Raw genomic sequence first — 27,100 nt, 5'->3', positions numbered from 1 at the left:
GGGGGTGTTCAGGGGGGTTTGGGGGTTCAGGGGGGTTCCAAGGGGGTGTTCAGGGAGGATTTGGGGGTTCAGGGGGGTTTGGGGGTTGAGGAGGGATCCAAGGGGGTGTTCAGGGAGGATTTGGGGGTTCGGGGGGGTTTGGGGGTTCAGGGGGGTTCCATGGGGGGGTTCAGGGGGGTTTGGGGGTTGAGGAGGGATCCAAGGGGGTGTTCAGGGGGGTTTGGGGGTTCAGGGGGTGGTTTGGGGGGTGTCCAGGGTGGATTTGGGGGGGTCAGGGGGGGTCTCACCGGTAGATGATGCCCTTGTTGTGGAGGAAGAAGAGCCCGATGGCGATTTCGGCGGCGTAAAACCTGGGGGGGGGGGGGGGATGGTTTTGGGGACCCCCCCCAAAAGAGGGGGGGATTTGGGGAGCCCCCCTAAGGGGGGGGTTAGGGGGACCCCCCCCCCTAATATGTAAGGGGGGTGTTGTGCTGCTGGGATGGGGGGATGGATGGGGTAGAAGAGGGGGAAGGGGGGTGTTTGGGGGGAGAATTTGGGGGGCACTGGGGGGGTTGGGGGGTCTTGGGGTGTCACACAGCCTGGGGGGTCTGGGGAGGGGGTCTCTTGGAGGGGGGTTGGGGGGTCCCAGGGGGGAATTGGGGGTCCCAAGGGGGGTCTTGGGGGGATTTGGGGTTCCCAGGGGTTTTGGGGTTCCTGGAGGGGTCCCGGGGGTCCCAGGGGGGATTTGGGGGTCCCCAGGGGGAGTTGGAGGTTCCTGGGTGGTTTTGGGGTCCCAGGGGGGATTTGGGGGTCCCAGGGGTTTGGGGGTCCCAGGGAGGAATTGGGGGTCCGGGGGGGGGTCCTGGGGGGATTTGGGGTTCCCAGGGGTTTGGGGGTCCCAGGGGGGATGGGGGGTCCCAGGGGGGATGTGGGGGTTCCCAGGGGGGGTTCCTGGGGGGATTTGGGGTTCCCAGGGCTTTGGGGGTCCCAGGGGGATGTGGGGGTCCCGGGGGGGATGTGGGGGTCCCGGGGGGTTGTGGGGGTCCCAGGGGGTCCCAGGAGGGATGTGGGGGTTCTGGGGAGGATGTGGGGGTCCCGGGGGGTCCCAGGGGGATGTGGGGGTCCCGGGGGGGTTGTGGGGGTCCCGGGGGGGTCCCAGGGGGATGTGGGGGTCCCAGGGGGTCCCAGGAGGGATGTGGGGGTTCTGGGGAGGATGTGGGGGTCCCGGGGGGTCCCAGGGGGATGTGGGGGTCCTGGGGGGGTCCCGGGGGTGATGTGGGGGTCCCGGGGGTGATGTGGGGGTCCTGGGGGGGTCCCGGGGGGTCCCGGGGGGTCCCGGGGCACTCACGTGGCGTGGGGCTCCTTGAACTTGCCGACCTGCTGGATGTGGTACATCAGGTCCCCGCCCGTGACGTACTCCATGACGAAGTACAGCCGGTCCTGGGGTGACACCAGGGACACCAGGGACATCAGTGACACCAGTGACACCAGGGACACCAGTGACACCAGTGACACCAGGGACACCAGTGACACCAGGGACACCAGGGACACCAGTGACACCAGGGACCCCACCAGTGACACCAGGGACACCAGGGACACCAGTGACACCAGGGACCCCACCAGGGACCCCAGGGACACCAGTGACACCAGGGACACCAGGGACACCAGGGACACCAGTGACACCAGTGACACCAGTGACACCAGGGACACCAGTGACCCCACCAGTGAAACCAGTGACACCAGGGACACCAGTGACACCAGTGACCCCACCAGGGACACCAGGGACACCAGGGACACCAGTGACACCAGGGACACCAGGGACACCAGGGACACCAGGGACACCAGTGACCCCACCAGGGACACCAGGGACACCAGTGACACCAGGGACACCAGTGACCCCACCAGTGACACCAGTGACACCAGGGACACCAGTGACACCAGTGACACCAGTGCCGCCAACAGGGCTTCCAGTGCTCCCAGTCCCAGTACCCCGCAGTGCTCACAGTCCCCACCACTCTACCCTGTGCTCCCAGCACTCCCAGTCACCCCCAGTCCCCCTCAGTGCTCCCAGTCCCCACCAGTCCCTCCCAGTCCCTCCCAGCACTCCCAGTCCCAATACCCCCCATTCCCTCCCAGTGCTCCCAGTCCCTCCCAGCACTCCCAGTCCCAATACCCCCCATTCCCTCCTACTCCCTCCCAGCCCCTCCCAGTGCCTCCCAGTGCCTCCCAGTGCCCCCAGCCCCACGCACGGTGGTCTGGAAGGTGGAGTGGAGGTGTGTGAGGAAGTGTGGCCGCGGGCCCAGCGCCAGCACCCTGCGCTCCACCATGGTGCAGGCCGCGGCCTCACACCCCCAGTGCTCCCAGTCCCTCCCAGTGCTCCCAGTGCCTTACAGACCCTCCAGGGCTCCCAGTCCTAATACCCTCCATTCCCTCCCAGTGCTCCCAGTCCCTCCCAGTGCTCCCAGTGCCCCACGCAGGGTGGTCTGGAAGGTGGAGTGGAGGCGCTCCACCATGATGCAGGCCGCAGCCTCACACCCCCCAGTGCTCCCAGTCCCCCCCAGTCCTTCCCAGTGCTCCCAGTGCCTCACAGTCCCTCCAAGGCTCCCAGTCCCAATACCCCCCAGTCCCTCCCAGCCCCTCCGAGTCCCTCCCAGTCTCTCCCAGTGCTCCCAGTGCCCCACAGTCCCTCCCAACACTCCCAGTCCCAATACCCCCCACTCCCTCCCAGCCCCTCCCAGTCCCTCCCAGTGCTCCCAGTGCCCCACAGTCCCTCCCAACACTCCCAGTCCCAATACCCCCACTCCCTCCCAGCCCCTCCGAGTCCCTCCCAGTGTCTCCCAGTGCTCCCAGTCCCTCCCAGCACTCCCAGTCCCAATACCCCCCACTCCCTCCCAGCCCCTCCCAGTCCCTCACAGTGCCCCACAGTCCCTCCAGCACTCCCAGTCCCAATACCCCCCACTCCCTCCCAGTGCTCCCAGTCCCTCCCAGTGCTCCCAGTGCCCCACAGTCCCTCCCAACACTCCCAGTCCCAATACCCCCCATTCCCTCCCAGCCCCTCCCAGCCCCTCCCAGTGCTCCCAGTGCCCCACAGTCCCTCCAGAGCTCCCAGTCCAATACCACCCACTCCCTCCCAGTGCTCCCAGTCCCTCCCAGTGCTCCCAGTGCCCCACAGTCCCTCCAGGGCTCCCAGTCTCAATACCACCCACTCCCTCCCAGCCCCTCCCAGTGCTCCCAGTGCCCCACAGTCCCTCCAGGGCTCCCAGTCCCAATACCCCCCACTCCCTCCCAGCCCCTCCCAGCCCCTCCCAGTGCCTCCCAGTCCCTCCCAGTGCCCCCAGCCCCACGCACGGTGGTCTGGAAGGTGGAGTGGAGGTGGGTGAGGAAGTGTGGCCGCGGGCCCAGCGCCAGCACCCTGCGCTCCACCATGGTGCAGGCCGCGGCCTCACACCCCCCAGTGCTCCCAGTCCCTCCCAGTGCTCCCAGTCCCTCACAGTGCTCCCAGTGCCCCACAGTCCCTCCAGGGCTCCCAGTCCCAATACCCCCCACTCCCTCCCAGTGCTCCCAGTCCCTCCCAGTGCTCCCAGTGCCCCCCAGTCCCTCCCAGCACTCCCAGTCCCAATACCCCCCACTCCCTCCCAGTGCTCCCAGCCCCTCCCAGTCCCTCCCAGTGCCCCCAGCCCCACGCACGGTGGTCTGGAAGGTGGAGTGGAGGTGCGTGAGGAAGTGTGGCCGCGGGCCCAGCGCCAGCACCCTGCGCTCCACCATGGTGCAGGCCGCGGCCTCACACCCCCCAGTGCTCCCAGTCCTTCCCAGTGCTCCCAGTGCCCCACAGTCCCTCCAGGGCTCCCAGTCCTAATACCCTCCATTCCCTCCCAGTGCTCCCAGTCCCTCCCAGTGCTCCCAGTGCCCCACGCACAGTGGTCTGGAAGGTGGAGTGGAGACGCTCCACCATGATGCAGGCCGCGGCCTCACACCCCCAGTGCTCCCAGTCCCTCCCAGTGCTCCCAGTGCCCCACAGTCCCTCCAGGGCTCCCAGTCCCAATACCCCCAACTCCCTCCCAGTGCTCCTAGTCCCTCCCAGTGCTCCCAGTGCCCCACGCACGGTGGTCTGGAAGGTGGAGTGGAGGAGCTCCACCATGATGCAGGCCGCAGCCTCACACCCCCCAGTGCTCCCAGTCCCCCCCAGTCCTTCCCAGTGCTCCCAGTGCCTCACAGTCCCTCCAGGGCTCCCAGTCCCAATACCCCCCAGTCCCTCCCAGCCCCTCCGAGTCCCTCCCAGTCTCTCCCAGTGCTCCCAGTGCCCCACAGTCCCTCCCAACACTCCCAGTCCCAATACCCCCCACTCCCTCCCAGCCCCTCCCAGTCCCTCCCAGTGCTCCCAGTGCCCCACAGTCCCTCCAGGGCTCCCAGTCCCAATACCCCCACTTCCTCTCAGCCCCTCCCAGTCCCTCCCAGTCCCTCACAGTGCCCCACAGTCCCTCCAGCACTCCCAGTCCCAATACCCCCCACTCCCTCCCAGTGCTCCCAGTCCCTCCCAGTGCTCCCAGTGCCCCCCAGTCCCTCCCAGCACTCCCAGTCCCAATACCCCCCACTCCCTCCCAGTGCTCCCAGCCCCTCCCAGTCCCTCCCAGTGCCCCCAGCCCCACGCACGGTGGTCTGGAAGGTGGAGTGGAGGTGCGTGAGGAAGTGTGGCCGCGGGCCCAGCGCCAGCACCCTGCGCTCCACCATGGTGCAGGCCGCGGCCTCACACCCCCCAGTGCTCCCAGTCCTTCCCAGTGCTCCCAGTGCCCCACAGTCCCTCCAGGGCTCCCAGTCCTAATACCCTCCATTCCCTCCCAGTGCTCCCAGTCCCTCCCAGTGCTCCCAGTGCCCCACGCACTGTGGTCTGGAAGGTGGAGTGGAGGCGCTCCACCATGATGCAGGCTGCAGCCTCACACCCCCCAGTGCTCCCAGTCCCCCCCAGTCCTTCCCAGTGCTCCCAGTGCCTCACAGTCCCTCCAAGGCTCCCAGTCCCAATACCCCCACTCCCTCCCAGCCCCTCCGAGTCCCTCCCAGTCTCTCCCAGTGCTCCCAGTGCCCCACAGTCCCTCCCAACACTCCCAGTCCCAATACCCCCCACTCCCTCCCAGCCCCTCCCAGTCCCTCCCAGTGCTCCCAGTGCCCCACAGTCCCTCCAGGGCTCCCAGTCCCAATACCCCCACTCCCTCCCAGCCCCTCCGAGTCCCTCCCAGTGTCTCCCAGTGCTCCCAGTCCCTCCCAGCACTCCCAGTCCCAATACCCCCCACTCCCTCCCAGCCCCTCCCAGTCCCTCCCAGTGCTCCCAGTGCCCCACAGTCCCTCCAGGGCTCCCAGTCCCAATACCCCCACTCCCTCCCAGCCCCTCCGAGTCCCTCCCAGTGTCTCCCAGTGCTCCCAGTCCCTCCCAGCACTCCCAGTCCCAATACCCCCCACTCCCTCCCAGCCCCTCCCAGTCCCTCACAGTGCCCCACAGTCCCTCCAGCACTCCCAGTCCCAATACCCCCCACTCCCTCCCAGTGCTCCCAGTCCCTCCCAGTGCTCCCAGTGCCCCACAGTCCCTCCCAACACTCCCAGTCCCAATACCCCCCATTCCCTCCCAGCCCCTCCCAGCCCCTCCCAGTGCTCCCAGTGCCCCACAGTCCCTCCAGAGCTCCCAGTCCAATACCACCCACTCCCTCCCAGTGCTCCCAGTCCCTCCCAGTGCTCCCAGTGCCCCACAGTCCCTCCAGGGCTCCCAGTCCCAATACCACCCACTCCCTCCCAGCCCCTCCCAGTGCTCCCAGTGCCCCACAGTCCCTCCAGGGCTCCCAGTCCCAATACCCCCCACTCCCTCCCAGCCCCTCCCAGCCCCTCCCAGTGCCTCCCAGTCCCTCCCAGTGCCCCCAGCCCCACGCACGGTGGTCTGGAAGGTGGAGTGGAGGTGCGTGAGGAAGTGTGGCCGCGGGCCCAGCGCCAGCACCCTGCGCTCCACCATGGTGCAGGCCGCGGCCTCACACCCCCCAGTGCTCCCAGTCCCCCCCAGTCCTTCCCAGTGCTCCCAGTGCCTTACAGACCCTCCAGGGCTCCCAGTCCTAATACCCTCCATTCCCTCCCAGTGCTCCCAGTCCCTCCCAGTGCTCCCAGTCCCTCCCAGTGCTCCCAGTGCCCCACGCAGGGTGGTCTGGAAGGTGGAGTGGAGGCGCTCCACCATGATGCAGGCCGCGGCCTCACACCGCCCAGTGCTCCCAGTCCCCCCCAGTCCTTCCCAGTGCTCCCAGTGCCCCACAGTCCCTCCCAGGGCTCATAGTCCCAATACCCCCTACTCCCTCCCAGTGCTCCCAGTCCCTCCCAGTGCTCCCAGTCCCTCCCAGTCCCTCCCAGCACTCCCAGTCCCAATACCCCCCACTCCCTCCCAGCCCCTCCCAGTGCCTCCCAGTCCCTCCCAGTGCCCCCAGCCCCACGCACGGTGGTCTGGAAGGTGGAGTGGAGGTGTGTGAGGAAGTGTGGCCGCGGGCCCAGCGCCAGCACCCTGCGCTCCACCATGGTGCAGGCCGCGGCCTCACACCCCCCAGTGCTCCCAGTCCCCCCCAGTCCTTCCCAGTGCTCCCAGTGCCTTACAGACCCTCCAGGGCTCCCAGTCCTAATACCCTCCATTCCCTCCCAGTGCTCCCAGTCCCTCCCAGTGCTCCCAGTCCCTCCCAGTGCTCCCAGTGCCCCACGCAGGGTGGTCTGGAAGGTGGAGTGGAGGCGCTCCACCATGATGCAGGCCGCGGCCTCACACCGCCCAGTGCTCCCAGTCCCCCCCAGTCCTTCCCAGTGCTCCCAGTGCCCCACAGTCCCTCCCAGGGCTCATAGTCCCAATACCCCCTACTCCCTCCCAGTGCTCCCAGTCCCTCCCAGTGCTCCCAGTCCCTCCCAGTCCCTCCCAGCACTCCCAGTCCCAATACCCCCCACTCCCTCCCAGCCCCTCCCAGTGCCTCCCAGTCCCTCCCAGTGCCCCCAGCCCCACGCACGGTGGTCTGGAAGGTGGAGTGGAGGTGTGTGAGGAAGTGTGGCCGCGGGCCCAGCGCCAGCACCCTGCGCTCCACCATGGTGCAGGCCGCGTCGTCGTCCTGCACCACCACGTCCTTCTTCAGGATCTTGATGGCGAAGAGCTCGGCCGTGCCGCGCCGCTCGGCCAGCATCACCTGGGGGGCACGGGGGGGGCGTGGGGGGCACCCCCGGCTCAGTGGGGGGGCTGGGGGAGTGGGGGAGAGGGGGGTTGGGGGTCCCACAGGTGTCTCGGGGGTTCCAGCAAGGGTTGGGGGGTGTAGAGGGGGTGGGGGGGGAGGTGGGGGGTCCCAGGGGTTGGGGGGGCCGAGGAGTTGGGGGGTCCAGGGGCTGGGGGGCCCAGGGGTTGGGGGGTACCAGGGGTTGGGGGGTCCCAGGGGTTGGGGGTCCCAGGGGTTGGGGGGGCCCAGGGGTTGGGGAGTCCCAGGGGTTCAGGGGGTTCCCAGGGGTTGGGGGGGTGCAGGGGTTGGGGGGGTCCCAGGGGTTGGGGGGGCCCAGGGTTGGGGGGGGTCCCAGGGGCTGGGGGGTCCCAGCGTTGGGGGGGGTCCCAGGGGTTGAGGGGCCCCAGGGGTTGGGGGGTTCCCAAGGGCTGGGGGTCCCAGGGGTTGGGGGTCCCAGGGGTTGGGGGGCCCAGGGGTTGGGGGGGCCCAGGGGTTGGGGGTTCCCAGAGGTTGGGGGGTCCCAGGGGTTGGGGGGGTCCCAGGGGTTGGGGGGGGCCAGGGGCTGGGGGGGTGCAGGGATTGGGGGGTCCCAGGGGTTGGGGCTCCCCAGGGTTGGGGGGTCGCCGGGATTGCAGGGTCCCAGGGGTTGGGGGGTCCCAGGGGTTGGGGGGGCCCAGGGTTGGGGGGGTTCCCACGGGTTGGGGGGGTCCCAGGGGTTGGGGGGTTCCCAGGGGCTGGGGAGGGGGCAGGGGTTGGGGGTTCCCAGGGGTTGGGGGGTCCCAGGGTTGGGGTTCTGTGGGGGTCCCAGGGTTGGGGTCCCAGGGTGGGGGTCCCAGGGTTGGGGTCCCGGGGGGGGGGGATTCTGGGGAGGGTCCCAGGGTTGGGGTTCTGAGGGGGTCCCAGGGTTGGGGTCCCAGGGTTGGGGTTCTGGGGTGGTCCCAGGGTTGGTGTCCCAGGGTGGGGGTTTCTGAGGGGGTCCCAGGGTTGGGGTCCCAGGATTGGGGTTCTGGGGTGGTCCCAGGGTTGGGGTCCCAGGGTTGGGGTCCCGGGGGGGTCCCAGGGGGTCCCAGGGTTGGGGTTCTGTGGGGGTCCCAGGGTTAGTGTCCCAGGGTGGGGGTTCTGGGTGGGGTCCCAGGGTTGGGGTTGTGGGGGCGGGGTCCCAGGGTTGGGGTCCCAGGGGGGGTCCCAGGGGGGGTCCCACCTTGCCGAAGCTGCCCTTGCCCAGCACCATGAGGAAGGTGAAGTCGCCCAGGTGGGAGCGGCCAGGGGTGAAGAACCCACGTTTGGGGTCCGTGGGGCTGGGGGATGGTGATGGCGACGGGCCGGGGCCACGGCGCACCTTCTGGGGGGGCACAGGACAAGGGGGGGCACAGGTCAGGGTGGGGGGCACAGGACATGGGGGGGCACAGGTCAAGGGGGGGCACAGGTCAGGGGGGGCACAGGTCAAGGGTGGGGGGGTGATGGGGAACAGGGCTTCAGGGGTCATGGGTTGAGTGGGGGGTCATGGGTGAAATAGGGGTCATAGGGGGGTCAGAGGTGAGTTGGGGTCATGGGGGTCAGAGGTGAAGTGGGGGGGTCATGGGGGTCAGAGGTGAGTTGGGGTCATGGGGGGGTCAGAGTTGAGTTGGGGTCATGGGGGGGTCATGGGTGAAATGGGGATCATGGGGGGGTCATAGGTGGGTTGGGGTCATGGGGGGGTCAGAGGTGAAGTGGGGGGTCATGGGGCGGTCATGGGTGAAATGGGGGTCATGGGGGTCAGAGGTGAGTTGGGGTCATGGGGGTCAGAGGTGAGTTGGGGGTCATGGGGGGTCAGAGGTGGGTTGGGGGGTCATGGGGGGGTCAGAGGTGGGTTGGGGTCATGGGGGGTCAGAGGTGGGTTGGGGGGTCATGGGGGTCAGAGGTGAGTTGGGGGTCATGGGAGGGTCAGAGGTGGGTTGGGGGGTCATGGGGGGTCAGAGGTGAGTTGGGGGTCATGGGGGGGTCAGAGGTGAGTTGGGGTCATGGGGGGGTCAGAGGTGATTTGGGGTCATGGGGGGTCAGAGGTGAGTTGGGGTCATGGGGGTCAGAGGTGATTTGGGGTCATGGGGGGTCAGAGGTGAGTTTGGGTCATGGGGGGGTCAGAGGTGAGTTGGGGTCATGGGGGGTCAGAGGTGAAGTGGGGGGGTCATTGGGGTCAGAGGTGAGTTGGGGGTCATGGGGGGGTCAGAGTTGAGTTGGGGTCATGGGGGGTCATGGGTGAAATGGGGGTCATGGGGGTCAGAGGTGGGTTGGGGGTCATGGGGGGTCAGAGGTGAGTTGGGGTCATGGGGGTCAGAGGTGAGTTGGGGTCATGGGGGTCAGAGGTGGGTTGGGGGGTCATGGGGGGTCAGAGGTGGGTTGGGGTCATGGGGGTCAGAGGTGAGTTGGGGTCATGGGGGTCAGAGGTGAGTTGGGGTCATGGGGGTCAGAGGTGAAGTTGGGGGGGTCATGGGGGGTCAGAGGTGAGTTGGGGTCATGGGGGGGTCAGAAGTGAGTTGGGGTCATGGGGGGTCAGAGGTGGGTTGGGGGGTCGTGGGGGGGTCAGAGGTGAGTTGGGGGTCATGGGAGGGTCAGAGGTGAGTTGGGGGTCGTGGGGGGGTCAGAGGTGAGTTGGGGGTCATGGGGGGGTCAGAGGTGAGTTGGGGTCAGAGGTGAAGGGTCATGGGGGGGGGGTGTTACCTCATAGAGCTCCAGGGGGTAATTACAGGCCTGGAAAAGATGGAGCCGCCGTCAGGGGGGGGGTCGGGGGGGTCAGGGGGGGTCACAGGGGGTCAGGGGGGGTCAGGGGGTGGGGGTCACCTCGAACTTGGGCCGCAGGCCGCAGTCGTCGGTGTCGGCCACGGGGACGTTGTAGTATTCCCCCTCCTCCTGGTTCAGCAGCTTGAACCTGGGGCACGGGGGGCACGGGGGCACAGGGGGTACAGGGGGGCATGGGGGGCACAGGGGGCACGGGGGTATGGGGGTACAGGGGGCACAGGGGGCACGGGGGGTATGGGGGGTACAGGGGGTACAGGGGGTACGGGGGGCACGGGGGGTACAGGGGGTATGGGGGGCACAGGGGGTACAGGGGGGTATGGGGGCACAGGGGGCACGGGGGGCACAGGGGGGCACGGGGGGTATGGGGGGCACAGGGGGCACAGGGGGCACGGGGGGGTATTGGGGGGCATGGGGGGCACGGGGGGCACAGGGGGCACAGGGAGTACGGGGGGTATGGGGGGCACAGGGGGCACAGGGGGGTGTGGGAGGGGCACAGGGGGTTACGGGGGGCACGGGGGGTACAGGGGGATGGGGGGGGCACAGGGGGTTACGGGGGGCAGGGGGGGCACAAGGGAACGGAGGTTTTACAGGGCATCCCCGTGCAAACCCCCCCCATAGTGTGACACCCCCTCCCCCACCCCGTGCAAACCAACCGCTTGGCCACGTGTGCGAGGAGCGTCCCTCGTGCAAGGGAGCATCCCTCGTGCAAGGCGTGTGCCCTGTGCAAGGCTCATCCCTCGTGCAAGGCCCATCCCTTGTGCAAGGCCAGTCCCTTGTGCAAGGCCCATCTCCATGCAAGGCCCAACCCTCGTGCAAGGCCCATCCCTGGTGCAAGGCCAGTCCCTTGTGCAAGGCCCATCCCTTGTGCAAGGCCCATCCTTAAACAAGGCCCGTCCCTGTGCCAGGCCCGTCCCCGTGCAAGGCCCGTCCTCGTGCAAGGCCCATCCCTCGTGCAAGGCCCATCCCTGGTGCGAGGCCCATCCCTTGTACAAGGCCCATCCTTGTGCAAGGCCCATCCCTTGTGCAAGGCCCATCCCTCGTGCAAGGCCTGTCCCCCGTGCAAGGCCCATCCTAGTGCAAGGCCCAACCCTCGTGCAAGGCCCATCCTTGTACAAGGCCCATCCCTCGTGCAAGGCCCATCCCCATGCAAGGCCCATCCTCGTGCAAGGCCCGTCCCCATGCCAGGCCCGTCCCTGTGCAAGGCCCGTCCCTGGTGCAAGGCCCATCCCCTGTGCAAGGCCCATCCCTCGTGCAAGGCCCGTCCCTCGTGCAAGGCCCATCCTGGTGCAATGCCCATCCCTCGTGCGAGGCCTGTCCCCGTGCCAGGCCCGTCCCCGTGCAAGGCCTGTCCTCGTGCAAGGCCAATCCCTGGTGCAAGGCCCGTCCCTGGTGCAAGGCCCATCCTTGTGCAAGGCCCATCCCCATGCAAGGCCCATCCCTGGTGCAAGGCCCATCCCTTGTACAAGGCCCATCCTTGTGCAAGGCCCGTCCCCGTGCAAGGCCCATCCCTGTGCAAGGCCCATCCCCGTGCCCTCAGCACCCATCCCCGTGCCCTCAGCACCCGTCCCCGTGCACTCACCACCCATCCCCGTGCCCTCAGCACCCGTCCCCGTGCACTCACCACCCGTCCCCGTGCCCTCACCACCCGTCCCCGTGCCCTCAGCACCCATCCCCGTGCCCTCAGCAGCCGTCCCCGTGCCCTCAGCACCCATCCCTGTGCCCTCAGCACCCGTCCCCGTGCCCTCAGCAGCCGTCCCCGTGCACTCACCAGCCGTCCCCGTGCACTCACCAGCCGTCCACGTGCGCCTTGAGCAGCTCGGCCACGCCGAAGCTCATGGCGCCCATGAAGTCGTTGCGGGACGTGCGGTCCCAGTCCCAGACCTCCACCGACAGCCGCCGCTCCGCGTCGCCGGGGCGCAGGGTGCTGCGGGCCACACGCGCTGCACCGCGGCCCCCGACACAGCCCTACACACCCCAACACAGCCCTACACAGCCCAACACACCCCCACCGCACCCCAAAACACCCCCATCACACCCCAACACACCCCAACCACAGCCCTACACACCCCTACAGACCCCAAAAACCCCAAAACACCCCAACACACCACAGCACACCCAGCACACCCCAACACAGCCCTACACACCCCAAAACACCCCTACACAGCCCAAAACACCCCAAAACACCCCCATCACACCCCAACACACCCCAAAACAGCCCAGCAAACCCCTACACAGCCCAAAACACCCCAAAACACCCCAACACACCCCAACACACCCCTACACACCCCAAAACAGCCCAGCACACCCCAAAACACACCAAAACAGCCCAGCACACCCCAGAACACTCCAACACACCCCAACCCACCCCAAAACACCCCAACACACCCCCAAAAAACACAAAACACCCCTACACACCCCAACACACCCCAACACACACAAAACAGCCCAGCACACCCCAAAACACCCCTACACACCCCCACTGCAACCCAACACACCCCATCACACCCCAAAACAGCCCAAAACACCCCAAAACAGCCCAACACACAACACACCCCAAAACACACCAAAACAGCCCAGCACACCCCAAAACACCCCTACACACCCCTACACTCCCCATCACACCCCAAAACACCCCAACACACCCCTACACAGCCCAACACACCCCAAAACACCCCTACACACCCCTACACACCCCAACACAGCCCAAAACACCCCAAAACACCCCAACCACAGCCCTACACACCCCTACACACCCCAAAAAAACCCCCAAAACCCAAAAAAACCCCAACACACCCCTACACACCCCAAAACAGCCCAACAGACCCCTACACACCCCCACCACACCCCCATCACACCCCAACACATCCCAAAAAACCCCCAAAACCCCCAAAAAAACCCAACACACCCCATCACACCCCAAAACACCCCAAAACAGCCCAGCACACCCCAAAACACCCCTACACACCCCCACTGCACCCCAACACACCCCATCACACCCCAAAACAGCCCAAAACACCCCAAAACAGCCCAAAACAGCCCAGCACACCCCAAAACACCCCTACACACCCCAACCCACCCCCAAAAAAACCCAAAACAACCCCAAAAAACACAAAACACCCCTACACACCCCAACACACCCCAACCACACCCCTACACAGCCCCACACACCCCAACCACACCCCAACCCACCCCAAAAAACCCCCAAAACCCAAAAAAACCCCAACACACCCCATCACACCCCAAAACAGCCCAAAAAACCCCCCAAAACCCCAAAAAACCCCAACACACACACCCTACACATGCCAACCACAGCCCTACACACCCTACACACCCCTACACACCCCAACCACAGACCTACATACCCCTACACATCCCAAAACACCCCAAAACACCCCTACACACCCCAAAAAACCCCTACACACCCCTAAACTCCCAAAAACACCCAAAAAAACCCCCAAAACACGCCAAAACACCCCACCACACCCCCACCACACCCCATCACACCCCACCACACCCAAACACACCCCAACACACCCCAAAACAGCCCCACCACACCCCCACTGCACCCCAAAACACCCCATCACCCCCCATCACACCCTGCACGAGGGGAGGGGGTTGCACGAGGGGTTGCACAAGGGGTTTGTACAAGGGGTTTGCACAAGGGGTCACACAAGGAGGGGGTTGCACAAGGGGAGGTCGCACAAGGGGGTCTCGCACGAGGGCTTGCACGAGGGGGCTTGCACGAGGGGGCTTGCACAAGGGGCGGTTGCACGTGGGATCTCGCACGGGGGGTTGCACGAGGGCTTGCACGAGGGGGGGTTGCACGAGGGGGGGGTCGCACGTGGGGGTGTCGCACCAGGGCTTGCACGAGAGGGGTTGCACAAGGGGGGGTTGCACGCAGGGGTCTTGCACGAGGGCTTGCACGAGGGCTTGCACAAGGGGGGTTGCACAAGGTGGGGTTGCACGCGTGGGGTCTCGCACAAGGGCTTGCACGAGGGGGGTTGCACGAGGGGTGGTTGCATGAGGGGGGTTGCACGAGGGGAGGTTGCATGTGTGGGGTCTCGCACAAGGGCTTGCACGAGGGGGGTTGCACAAGGAGGGGTTGCACGAGGGGGGTCGCACGCAGGGGTCTTGCATGAGGGCTTGCACAAGGGCTTGCACGAGGGGGGTTGCACGAGGCGGGGGTCGCACATGGGGGTGTCGCACCAGGGCTTGCACGAGAGGGGTTGCACAAGGGGGGGTTGCACGCAGGGGTCTTGCACGAGGGCTTGCACGAGGGCTTGCACAAGGGGGGTTGCACAAGGTGGGGTTGCACGCGTGGGGTCTCGCACAAGGGCTTGCACGAGGGCTTGCACGAGGGGGGGTTGCACGAGGGGTGGTTGCATGAGGGGGGTTGCACGAGGGGAGGTTGCATGTGTGGGGTCTCGCACAAGGGCTTGCACGAGGGGGGTTGCACAAGGAGGGTTGCACGAGGGGGGTCGCACGCAGGGGTCTCGCATGAGGGCTTGCACAAGGGCTTGCACGAGGTGGGGTGGCATGGGGGGGGTCACACGCAGGGGTGTCGCACAAGGGCTTGCACGAGGGGGGGTTGCACGAGGGGGGGTCGCACGCAGGAGTGTCGCACGAGGGCTTGCACGAGGGGGGGTTGCACGAGGGGCGGTTGCACGTGGGGCTCTCGCACAAGGGCTTGCACGAGGGCTTGCACAAGGGGGGGTTGCACGCGGGGGTGTCGCACGAGGGGGGGTTGCACGAGGGGGGGGTTGCACGTGGGGGTGTCGCACGAGGGCTTGCACAATGGGGGGGTTACATGAGGGGGATTGCATGTGGGGGTCTCACACAGGGGGTTGCACAAGGGCTTGCACGAGGGCTTGCACGAGGGGGGGGTTGCACGCGGGGGTGTCGCACGAGGGCTTGCACGAGGGGGGGGTTGCTCAAGGGGGGTTGCACGTGGGGGTCTCGCACAGGGGTGTCGCACGAGGGCTTGCACGAGGGCTCACAAGAGGAAGGCCTCGTTCCAGACGGGGTTGAGCGTGGCCTTCACCGTGCGCGTCTTCTGCTTGGAGAGGTTCTTGGGGTCCGGGATCAGCTTCAGCTTCACGTAGGGGTCCGAGAGCCCGTTGGGGTCCATGGGGATCAGGTTCCGGGCCTCCCCCACTGCGGGGGCAACGGGGGTTGGGGGCAACAGGGGGGGGGCACAGGGATTGGGGGGTACCCAGGGGTTGGGGGGTCTCAGGGGTTGGGGTCATGGGGGGCAGCCAGGGGCTGGGGCACTGGGGGGCTCACAAGGGTTGGGGGGGCACTGGAGGGGTCTCAGGGGTTGGGGGGGCACTGGGGGGGGCCCAGGGATCTGGGGGTACCCAGGGGTTGGGGGGGACACTGGGGGGTCTCAGGGGTTGGAGTCATGGGGAGCATGGGGGCCAGCCAGGGGCTGGGGCACTGGGGGCACCCAGGGGTTGGGGGGGCACTGGGGGGGGTCTCAGGGGTTGGAGGGCACTGGGGGCACCGGGGGGGGCCTGGGGATTGGGGGGTACCCAGGGGTTGGGGGGGGTCTCAGGGGTTGGGGTCATGGGGAGCGTGGGGGGCAGCCAGGGGCTGGGGTACTGGGGGGTTCATAGGGGTTGGGGGGGCACTGGGGGGCTCACAGGGGTTGAGGGGGCACTGGGGGGGCTCAGGGATTGGGGGGGTACCCAGGGGTTGGGGGGTCACTGGGGGGTCTCAGGGGTTGGGGTCATGGGGGGCAGCCAGGGGCTGGGGCACTGGGGGCTCACAGGGGTTGGGGGGCACTGGGGGGCTCTCAGGGGTTGGGGGGGCCCAGGGGTTGGGGGGTACCTGGGGGTTGGGGGGATACCGGAGGGTCTCAGGGGTTGGGGTCATGGGGAGCGTGGGGGGCAGCCAGGGGCTGGGGTACTGGGGGGCTCACAGGGGTTGGGGGGCACTGGGGGCTTCGGGGGGGGAACTGGGGGTTTGTGGGGGTAACCAGAGGGTTTGGAGGTACCGGAGGGTTTGGGGGGTCCCTGGGGCTGGGGCACTGGGGGTTTTGGGGTGCTGGGGGGTTTGGGGACAGCTGGGGGGATTTGGGGGGTCCCTGGGGGGTCCCTGGGGCTGGGGTCCCTGGGGGTTTTGGGTGCTGGGGGGTTGGGGGTCCCTGGGGCTGGGTTCCCTGGGGGTTTTGGGGTGCTGGGGGGGTTTGGGGGGTCCCTGGGGGGTCCCTGGGGCTGGGGTCCCTGGGGGTTTTTGGGTTCTGGGGGGTTTGGGGGTCCCTGGGGCTGGGTTCCTTGGGGGTTTTGGGGTGCTGGGGGGGTTGGGTGTCCCGGGGGGGTCCCTGGGGGGTCCCTGGGGGGTCCCAGGGGTTTTGGGGTGCTGGGGTGTTGGGGGTCCCTGGGGCTGGGTTCCCCGGGGGTTTTGGGGTGCTGGGGGGGTTGGGGGTCCCTGGGGCTGGGGTCCCTGGGGATTTTGGGGTGCTGGGGGGTTTGGGGGTCCCTGGGGCTGGGGTCCCTGGGGGATTTGGTGTGCTGGGGGGTTTGGGGGAGTCCCTGGGGGTTTTCGGGTCCTGGGGGTTTTGGGGTGCTGGGGGGTCCCGGGGGGGTCCCTGGGGCTGGGGTCCCTGGGGGTTTTGGGGTGCTGGGGGGGTTGGGGGTCCCTGGGGCTGGGGTCCCTGGGGGTATTTGGGTGCTGGGGGTTTGGGGGTCCCTGGGGCTGGGTTTCCCGGGGGTGTTTGGGTGCTGGGGGGTCCCTGGGGGGTCCCGGGGGGTCCCTGGGGTTTTGGGGTACCGGTGACGTGCAGCTGCTCCCCGGGCAGCGCCTGGATGCGGAGCTGGAGGCGGCCGCGGCGCTCGGTGTGGTCGACGCCGCAGAGGCTGGGGACGCTCTGCACGCAGCGCTTGTGCACGTTCATCTCGCAGCCTGAGGACACCGGGGCACGGGGGGGACATGGGGGGCATGGGGGGCATGGGGGTCACAGGGGGCACGGGGGGCACGGGGGGCATGGGGTCACAGAGGGCATGGGGGGACATGGGGGGTATGGGGGGCACGGGGGGGACGGGGGGCACGGGGGGGACATGGGGGGGACATGGGGGGCATGGGGTCACAGGGGGCACGGGGGGCACGGGGGACATGGGGGGCATGGGGGGGACATGGGGGGCATGGGGGTGACAGGGGGCACGGGGGACATGGGGGGCATGGGGGGCATGGGGTCACAGGGGGCACAGGGGGCACAGGGGGTATGGGGGGGACATGGGGGGCATGGGGGTCATGGGGGTCACAGGGGTCACAGGGGGCATGGGGGGGACATGGGGGGCATGGGGGTCACAGAGGGCACAGGGGGCACGGGGGGCACAGGGGGTACAGGGGGCATGGGGGGCACAGGGGGGACGGGGGACATGGGGGGCATGGGGGGCACGGGGGACACAGAGGGCACAGGGGGCATGGGGGTCACAGGGGGCACGGGGGGGACATGGGGTCACAGGGGGCACGGGGGACACGGGGGTCACAGAGGGCACAGGGGGCATGGGGGTCACAGGGATCACAGGGGACACGGGGGGACATGGGGTCACAGGGGGCACAGGGGGCATGGGGGGCACAGGGGACATGGGGGGTCACAGGGGGCACGGGGGGCACAGGGGACACACAGGGGACATGGGGGGTCACAGGGGGGACATGGGGGTCACAGGGGGCACGGGGGTCACAGGGGGCACGGGGGTCACAGGGGGCACGGGGGGGACATGGGGGGTCACAGGGGGGACATGGGGGTCACAGGGGGCACGGGGGTCACAGGGGGCACGGGGGGGACATGGGGGGGTACACGGGTGACACAGGGGCCACGGGGTCACAGGGGTCACAGGGGGCACAGGGGGCACGGGGGGGACATGGGGGGGGCACGGGGAGCATGGGGGGGACACAGGGGACACGGGGTCACAGGGGGTCACAGGGGGCACGGGGGGCACACACCATGTCACAGGGGGTCACGTGGTATCGTCACACCGTGTCACACGTGGCACCGCACGTGGCAGCACATGGGCATCACGCGTGACATCACACCTGACGTCACACCCGATGTCACACGTTATGATGTCACACCTGATGTCACACCTGACGTCACACCCGATGTCACACCTGACGCCACACGTTATGATGTCACACCTGACGTCACACCTGACAGCACACGGCCGTCACACCTGACGTCACATGGGATGTCACACATTATGTCACACCTGACACCACGCATGACGTCACACACGGCGTCACACATGACGTCACACATGACGTCACACACGGCATCATGCCTGATGTCACACATGACGCCACACAGCACCACACGTGACGTCACACATGGTGTCACACATGATGTCACACATGGCATCGTGCATGATGTCACCACACATGACGTCACACATGATGTCACGCATGACGTCACACATGGCATCATACCTGATGACACAAACGACGCCACACAGCATCACACGACGTCACACACGGTGTCACACATGACGTCACACACAGTGTCACACGTGGCATCCCCCCACCCTCCCACCCGTCATGTGTTGCACACTCACCCCCCCCACACCCACCCCTTGGCACACTCACACCCCATGGTGCGTGTCACACTCACACTCACATGCCCCGTGTCACACACTCACAGGCACACTCCATGCCCTGGTGCCCCAGCCCCTGTCACACTCACACACTCACACCCCGTGTCACACACTCACAGGCACACTCCATGCCTGGTGCCCCAGCCCCTGTCACACTCACACACACACACGGTGTCACACTCACTCACAGGCACACTTCATGCCCTGGTGCCCCAGCCCCTGTCACACTCACACACACTCACACCCCCATGGTGTCACACACTCACTCACAGGCACACTCCATGCCCTGGTGCCCCAGCCCCTGTCACACTCACACACTCACCCCCCGTGTCACACACTCACAGGCACACTTCATGCCCTGGTGCACCAGCCCCTGTCACACTCACACCCCCCGTGTCACACACTCACAGGCACACTCCATGCCCTGGTGCCCCAGCCCCTGTCACACTCACACACTCACACCCCGTGTCACACACTCACAGGCACACTCCATGCCCTGGTGCCCCAGCCCCTGTCACACTCACACACACACACGGTGTCACACTCACTCACAGGCACACTTCATGCCCTGGTGCACCAGCCCCTGTCACACTCACACCCCCCGTGTCACACACTCACTCACAGGCACACTTCATGCCCTGGTGCACCAGCCCCTGTCACACCCTCACCCCCCGTGTCACACACTCACTCACAGGCACACTTCATGCCCTGGTGCCCCAGCCCCTGTCACACTCACACCCCCATGGTGTCACACACTCACTCACAGGCACACTCCATGCCCTGGTGCCCCAGCCCGTGGTGTGTGTCACACCCACACACCCCCCGTGTCACACACTCACTCACAGGCACACTCCATGCCCTGGTGCCCCAGCCCCTGTCACACCCACACACCCCCCGTGTCACACACTCACTCACAGGCACACTTCATGCCCTGGTGCCCCAGCCCCTGTCACACTCACACTCACACCCCCATGGTGTCACACACTCACTCACAGGCACACTTCATGCCCTGGTGCCCCAGCCCGTGGTGTGTGTCACACCCCCATGGTGTCACACACTCACTCACAGGCACACTTCATGCCCTGGTGCCCCAGCCCGTGGTGTGTGTCACACCCTCACCCCCCGTGTCACACACTCACTCACAGGCACACTTCATGCCCTGGTGCACCAGCCCGTAGAGCAGGGAGCCGCAGTGGTCGCAGAAGGTGGGGCTGCTGTAGCTGTGCAGCTTGAACTTGTGCTTGTTCCGCGGGTCCTGGGGGCACACGCGCGTGCCAAGCCCTTTGCACCACTCCTGCACCGCTGCACGAGCGCGTGCAAAGCCCGGGGGGGGTTATATGGGGGGGGGGGGGACATGCAGCTTGCCCCCCACCCCCCCTTTCCCCCCTCCTCCTCCCCCCCCCCCCCCCAGCCCCTTGCACTAGCGCGTGCGACCAGCGGTCACCCCCTTGCACGAGGACGGGCCCCATCCCCCACCCCCCCATCCCCCTCCACCCCCCCCAGCCAATTTTAGGCCAAGGACGCCCCAATCTGGGTCAGGGGGGTCCCAGGGGGGGGAGGGGGAGGTTGGGGGGTGGTGGGGGAGGGGGGTGGGGGAGGGGCGCACGTGCACAGAGAAATTGGGACGTTTGGGTGAGGAGGAGATGTCACCCCTCCCCCACCGGGATGGACACCCCCTCCCCCCACCCCCAAGGTTTTGGGGTGCCCTGCAGGTTTTGAGGTGTCCTCCTCCCCCCCCCCAGGTTTTGGGGTTCCCCCCCAGCTTTTGGGGTCCCCCCAGGTTTTGGGGTTCCCCCCTCAGGTTTTGGGGTCCCCCCAGTTTTGGGGTTCCCCCCCGTTTTGGGGTTCCCCCTCAGGTATTGGGGTGCCCCCCAGGTTTTGGGGTCCCCCCCAAGATTTTGAGGTTCCCCCCAGTTTTGGGGGCCCCCCCTCAGGTTTTGGGGTTCCCCCCAGCTTTTGAGTTGCCCCCTAGTTTTGGGGTACCCCCCCTCAAGTTTTGGGGTCCCCTCAGTTTTTGGGGTCCCCCCCAGGTCTTGGGGTCCCCCCCAGCTTTTGAGTTGCCCCCCAGTTTTGGGGTCCCCCCAGGTCTTGGGGTCCCCCCCAGCTTTTGAGGTTCCCCCCAGTTTTGGGGTTCCCCTCAGTTTTGGGGTCCCCCCCAGCTTTGAGGCCCCCCCCAGGTCTTGGGGTCCCCCCAGCTTTTGAGGTGCTCCCCAGTTTTGGGGTCCCCTCAGGTTTTGGGGTCCCCCCCAGTTTTGGGGTTCCCCCCAGGTCTTGGGGTCCCCCCAGCTTTTGATTTGCCCCCCAGTTTTGGGGTCCCCCCAGGTTTTGAGTTGCCCCCCCCAGCTTTGTGGCCCCCCCCAGGTTTTGGGGTGCCCCCAGGTCTTGGGGTGCCCCCAGACTCACGTCGGTCTGCGGCCCCTTCCCAGCGCCGGGACACTCGAAGGTGACGAACTCATGGCAGCGCTTGTGCACCACGAAGCTGCACACTGGGGGGGGCAGGGGGGGCCAGGGGGGGTCCACGCACGTGGTCAGGGGTCACCATGCCAGCCCCCCCCCCAAAATAACCCGGGACACCCCAAAAATCCGCCCCCCGCCCTCAGGAATCCCAGGAGCACCCCACAACACCCTGCACCCCACCCTCCCAAATCCACCCCCCCTGGGACCCCAATATCCCCCTGGGACCCCAACATCCCCCTGGGACCCCAACATCCCCCCTGGGACCCCCAACATCCCTCTTGGGACCCCAACACCCCCCTGGGACCCCAACATCTCTCTTGGGACCCCAACACCCCCCCTGGGACCCCAATATCCCCCCAGGGACCCCAACATCCCTCTTGGGACCCCAATATCCCCCCAAGGACCCCAACATCCCTCTTGGGACCCCAACACCCCCCTGGGACCCCAACATCTCTCTTGGGACCCCAACACCCACCCTGGGACCCCAATATCCCCCTGGGACCCCAACACCCCCCCTGGCACCCCAATATACCCCCTGGGACCCCAACACCCCCCTGGGACCCCAATATCCCCCTGGGACCCCAACACCCCCCCTGGCACCCCAATATACCCCCTGGGACCCCAACACCCCCTGGGACCCCAACACCCCCCTGGGACCCCAATATCCCCCTGGGACTCCAACATCCCCCCTGGGACACCAACACCCCCCAGGGACCCCAATATACCCCCTGGGACACCAACACCCCCCCTGGGACCCCAATATCCCCCCAGGGACCCCAACATCCCCCCTGGGACCCCAACACCCCCCTGGGACCCCAATATACCCCCTGGGACCCCAACAACCCCCCTGGGACCCCAATATCCCTCTTGAGACCCCAACACTCCCCTGGGAGCCCAACATCCCTCTTGGGACCCCAACACCCCCCCTGAGAGCCCAACACCCCCCTGGGACCCCAACACCCCCCCTGGGACCCCAATATCCCCCCTGGGACCCCCAAATGCCTTCACATCCCCCCCCCATATCACCCCCCTAGGACACCCAGATCCCCTTTAGACCCCCCCCCAAGGTCCCAAACATCCCCCCCCAGGACCCCCCCTCAAATACCCTGTGAAAAGCCCCCGGGACCCCCAAATCCCTCCCCCCAGAGACCCCAATATCCCCCCCCAAGGGACCCCAACACCCCCCCTGGGACCCCGATATCCTCCCAGGGACCCCCAAATGCCTTCACATGCCCCCCCCCATCACCCCCCTGGGACCCCCAGCTACCCCTCACCCCCCTCCCATAATATCCCCTGACTACCCCTAAGCCCCCCCCTCAAGATCCCAAACATCCCCCCCAGGACCCCCCCAAAATACCCTGTGAAGAGCCCCTGGGACCCCCAAATCCCTCCCCCAGGGACCCCAACATCCCCCCTGGGACCCCCAAATGCCTTCACATGCCCCCCCCCATCACCCCCCTGGGACCCTCAGCTACCCCTCACCCCCTCCCATAATATCCCCTGACTACCCCTAAGCCCCCCCCTCAAGATCCCAAACATCCCCCCAGGACCCCCCCCAAATACCCTGTGAAGATCCCCTGGGACCCCCAAATCCCTCCCCAGGGACCCCAATATCCTCCCAGTGAGCCCCAAATCCCTCCCCAGAGACCCCGATATCCTCCCAGGGACCCCCAAATGCCTTCACATCCCCCCCCATCACGCCCCTGGGACCCCCAGCTACCCCTCACCCCCCCCCATAATATCCCCTGACTACCCCTAAGCCCCCCCCCCCCCAAGATCCCAAACATCCCCCCCCAGGACCCCCCCCAAATACCCTGTGAAGAGCCCCCGGACCCCCAATTCCCTCCCCCAGGGACCCCAATATCCCCCCTGGGACCCCCAAATGCCTTCACATACCCCCCATCACCCCCTGGGACCCCCAGCTACCCCTCCCCCCCCAAAATATCCCTTGACTACCCCTAAGCCCCCCCCTCAAGATCCCAAACATCCCCCCAGGACCCCCCCCAAATACCCTGTGAAGAGCCCCTGGGACCCCCAAATCCCTCCCCCAGGGACCCCAACCCCCCCAAAATCCCCTCGACCCCCCCTCAACTCCCTGTGGGACACCCACGTGTGTCCCCCCCCCATCCCAAAATCCCCCTGCCTGTTGCCTAGCAACCACCAGCGCTGCCAGGCAACGCTCACTTGGCAACTGCCCCCCCCGCCTGTCACTCATCGCCCAGGCCACGCCCCCCCCCCAGCGGGGAGACCCCCCCCCCCACAGCCCCCCACCCCCCCCACACACCCACCCCCGCTCTGGGGTCCCGGCTCAATGGGTGGGGGGCTGATGGGGGTCCTATGGGTGGTGGGTGGGGGGTCCCTAGGGGTGGTAGAAGGGGTCTGGGGGGGGCTCAGGGGGGGGTCGAGGGGACCCATGGGTGTGGGGAGGGGGTGCCAGGAGGGTCCCCGAGGGGGAGTGATGGGTACTGGGGTGGGGGGGCTCTGGGAGGGGTCCCATGGGTGCAGGGAGGGATCAAGGTTGGGGGGGGGGTCTTTGGAGTCCCCAGGAGGTGCTGGGGGGGGGTTGGGGGATGAGGTGTCCCTGGGAGGGGTCCCGGGGGGGCAGGGTGGGGATCTAGGGGGTCTCTGGGGTACCCTGGGGGGGGTCCCGGGGGCGGGGGGCTCACCCATGCACTGCAGTCCCTGCTTCCCGATGCCCCTGGGGAGGAGAGCGGCACCGTCAGCTCTGAGGTGTCACGAGCGGCTCCGGCCTCAGCGAGCGCCCCGGGACCCCCCAGGACCAGGGGGTCCACGTGGCCTTGGCCCAGGGGGGTCCATTTGATCCAGACACACCCCCCCCCACCCCCCCCGGTCCGTGGGGGTCCATGGGGTTGACTTGACCTTGATCCATGGGGTCTGCTTGACCCGGACCCCTCGGTCTGTGGGGTCCATGGGGTGTCCTTGTCCCTGCTGTGGGTGGGTGGGTGGTCCCGGGGGTCCCCTTGCCCCTGACCCCTGGGTCCTTGGGGTCCCCTTGTCCCTGTCCCCGGAGGGTGGGTGGTCCCAGGGGTCCCCTTGCCCCTGACCTCTGGGTCCCAGGGGGTCCCCTTCGCCCTGCCCCCTGGGTCCTGGGGGTCCCCTTGACCCTGCCCCAGGCGGGTGGATGGTCGGGGGTCCCCTGGCCCTGCGCCCTGGGTCCCGCGGGTCCCCTGGCCCTGTGCCCTGGCTTCCAGGGGTCCCCTCTCCCTGTCCCGGCTGGGGGGTGGTCCCAGGGTGGTCCCAAGGGTCCCCTTACCCCTGGCCCAGGCTGGGGGGTGGTCCGGGGGGTCCCCTGCCCCGGATGAGGGGGGTCCTGGGGGTCTCACCAGATGGAGTCGGTGCAGTGGCTGCAGAACGTGGGGGTGGGTTGGGGGTCCCGGGGGTGGTTTGAGGGTCTGGGGGTGGGTTGGGGGTCTCACCAGATGAAGTCTGTGCAGTGGCTGCAGAAGGTGGGGGTGGGTTGGGGGGTGGGTTGGGGGGTGCCCTGTCCCTGTCCCTGCCCCAGGCTGGGGGGGGTCCCTGGGGGGGTCCCGGGGCTCTCACCAGATGAAGTCGGTGCAGTGGCTGCAGAAGGTGGGGGTTAGGGCCGGTTTAGGGCTGTTTTAGGGCTGTTTTAAGGCTGTTTTAGGGGTATTTAGGCCTCACCAGATGAAGTCGGTGCAGTGGCTGCAGAAGGTGGGGGTTAGGGCTGGGTTAGGGCTGGGTTAGGGCCGGTTTAGGGCTGTTTTAAGGCTGTTTTAGGGCTGTTTGGCCTCTCACCAGATGAAGTCGGTGCAGTGGCTGCAGAAGGTGGGGGTTAGGGGTGTTTTAAGGCTGTTTTAGGGCTGTTTTAGGGGTGTTTAGGGGGTCCCTGGCTCTCACCAGATGAAGTCGGTGCAGTGGCTGCAGAAGGTGGGGGTTAGGGGTGTTTTAAGGCTGTTTTAGGGCTGTTTTAGGGGTGTTTAGGGGGTCCCTGGCTCTCACCAGATGAAGTCGGTGCAGTGGCTGCAGAAGGTGGGGGTTAGGGCTGTTTTAAGGCTGTTTTAGGGCTGTTTTAGGGGTATTTAGGGCTGTTTTGCCTCACCAGATGAAGTCGGTGCAGTGGCTGCAGAAGGTGGGGGTTAGGGCCGGTTTAGGGCTGTTTTAAGGCTGTTTTAGGGCTGTTTTAGGGGTATTTAGGGCTGTTTTGCCTCACCAGATGAAGTCGGTGCAGTGGCTGCAGAAGGTGGGGGTTAGGGCTGGGTTAGGGCCGGTTTAAGGCTGTTTTAGGGGTATTTAGGCCCGTTTTAGGGGTGTTTTGCCTCACCAGATGAAGTCAGTGCAGTGGCTGCAGAAGGTGGGGGTTAGGGCCGGGTTAGGGGTGTTTTAGGGCTGTTTTAGGGGTGTTTTAGGGCTGTTTTAGGGGTGTTTTGCCTCACCAGATGAAGTCGGTGCAGTGGCTGCAGAAGGTGGGGGTTAGGGCTGGGTTAGGGCCGGTTTAGGGCTGTTTTAAGGCTGTTTTAAGGCTGTTTTAGGGGTATTTAGGCCTCACCAGATGAAGTCGGTGCAGTGGCTGCAGAAGGTGGGGGTTAGGGGTGTTTTAAGGCTGTTTTAGGGCTGTTTTAGGGGTGTTTAGGGGGTCCCTGGCTCTCACCAGATGAAGTCGGTGCAGTGGCTGCAGAAGGTGGGGGTTAGGGCTGGGTTAGGGCCGGTTTAGGGCTGTTTTAAGGCTGTTTTAAGGCTGTTTCAGGGGTATTTAGGGCTCACCAGATGAAGTCGGTGCAGTGGCTGCAGAAGGTGGGGTTAGGGCTGGGTTAGGGCTGTTTTAGGGGTGTTTTAAGGCTGTTTTAGGGGTGTTTAGGCCCGTTTTAGGGCTGTTTTGCCTCACCAGATGAAGTCGGTGCAGTGGCTGCAGAAGGTGGGGGTTAGGGCTGGGTTAGGGCTGTTTTAAGGCTGTTTTAGGGCTGTTTTAGGGGTATTTAGGGCTGTTTTGGCTCTCACCAGATGAAGTCGGTGCAGTGGCTGCAGAAGGTGGGGGTTAGGGCCGGTTTAAGGCTGTTTTAAGGCTGTTTTAGGCCCGTTTTAGGGGTATTTAGGCCTCACCAGATGAAGTCGGTGCAGTGGCTGCAGAAGGTGGGGGTTAGGGCTGGGTTAGGGCTGTTTTAAGGCTGTTTTAGGGCTGTTTAAGGCTGTTTCAGGGGTATTTAGGCCTCACCAGATGAAGTCGGTGCAGTGGCTGCAGAAGGTGGGGGTTAGGGCCGGTTTAGGGGTGTTTTAAGGCTGTTTTAGGGCTGTTTTAAGGCTGTTTCAGGGGTATTTAGCGCTCACCAGATGAAGTCGGTGCAGTGGCTGCAGAAGGTGGGGGTTAGGGCTGGGTTAGGGCTGTTTTAGGGCTGTTTTAGGGCTGTTTTAGGCCCGTTTTAGGGCTGTTTTGCCTCACCAGATGAAGTCGGTGCAGTGGCTGCAGAAGGTGGGGGTTAGGGCTGGGTTAGGGGTGTTTAGGGCCGGTTTAAGGCTGTTTTAGGCCCGTTTTAGGGCTGTTTTGCCTCACCAGATGAAGTCGGTGCAGTGGCTGCAGAAGGTGGGGGTTAGGGCTGGGTTAGGGGTGTTTAGGGCCGGTTTAAGGCTGTTTTAGGCCCGTTTTAGGGCTGTTTGGCCTCACCAGATGAAGTCGGTGCAGTGGCTGCAGAAGGTGGGGGTTAGGGCCGGTTTAGGGGTGTTTTAGGGCTGTTTTAGGCCCGTTTTAGGGCTGTTTGGCCTCACCAGATGAAGTCGGTGCAGTGGCTGCAGAAGGTGGGGGTTAGGGCTGGGTTAGGGTCGGTTTAGGGCTGTTTTAAGGCTGTTTTAGGCCCGTTTTAGGGGTGTTTTGCCTCACCAGATGAAGTCGGTGCAGTGGCTGCAGAAGGTGGGGGTTAGGGCTGGGTTAGGGCCGGTTTAAGGCTGTTTTAAGGCTGTTTTAGGCCCGTTTTAGGGGTATTTAGCGCTCACCAGATGAAGTCGGTGCAGTGGCTGCAGAAGGTGGGGGTTAGGGCTGGGTTAGGGCCGGTTTAAGGCTGTTTTAAGGCTGTTTTAGGGCTGTTTAGGCCCGTTTTAGCGCTCACCAGATGAAGTCGG

General features: G+C 66.2%; 1 protein-coding gene across 1 annotated transcript; it reads right to left on the bottom strand.

Annotated features, from left to right (window-relative positions):
• Positions 1–283: 283 nt before the first annotated feature.
• LOC311204801 (protein kinase C gamma type-like) lies at positions 284–24,592 on the bottom strand (the record flags this gene model as incomplete). Its single annotated transcript, XM_084281154.1, has 13 exons — positions 284–350; positions 1,328–1,419; positions 6,990–7,163; positions 8,389–8,529; positions 9,885–9,914; positions 10,005–10,092; positions 11,752–11,886; positions 14,960–15,116; positions 16,734–16,865; positions 19,697–19,808; positions 20,957–21,039; positions 23,677–23,708; positions 24,448–24,592. Coding segments are annotated over 13 exons (1,388 nt in total), but the record flags the coding sequence as incomplete, so codon positions are not given.
• Positions 24,593–27,100: the final 2,508 nt, after the last annotated feature.

This window comes from Gallinula chloropus, assembly GCF_964237585.1.
Source record: "Gallinula chloropus genome assembly, contig: HAP1_SCAFFOLD_447, whole genome shotgun sequence".
NCBI classification, from domain to species: Eukaryota; Metazoa; Chordata; class Aves; order Gruiformes; family Rallidae; genus Gallinula; species Gallinula chloropus.
Note: the sequence above shows the minus strand (reverse complement) of the source record. Positions and strands in the feature narration are given on the sequence as shown.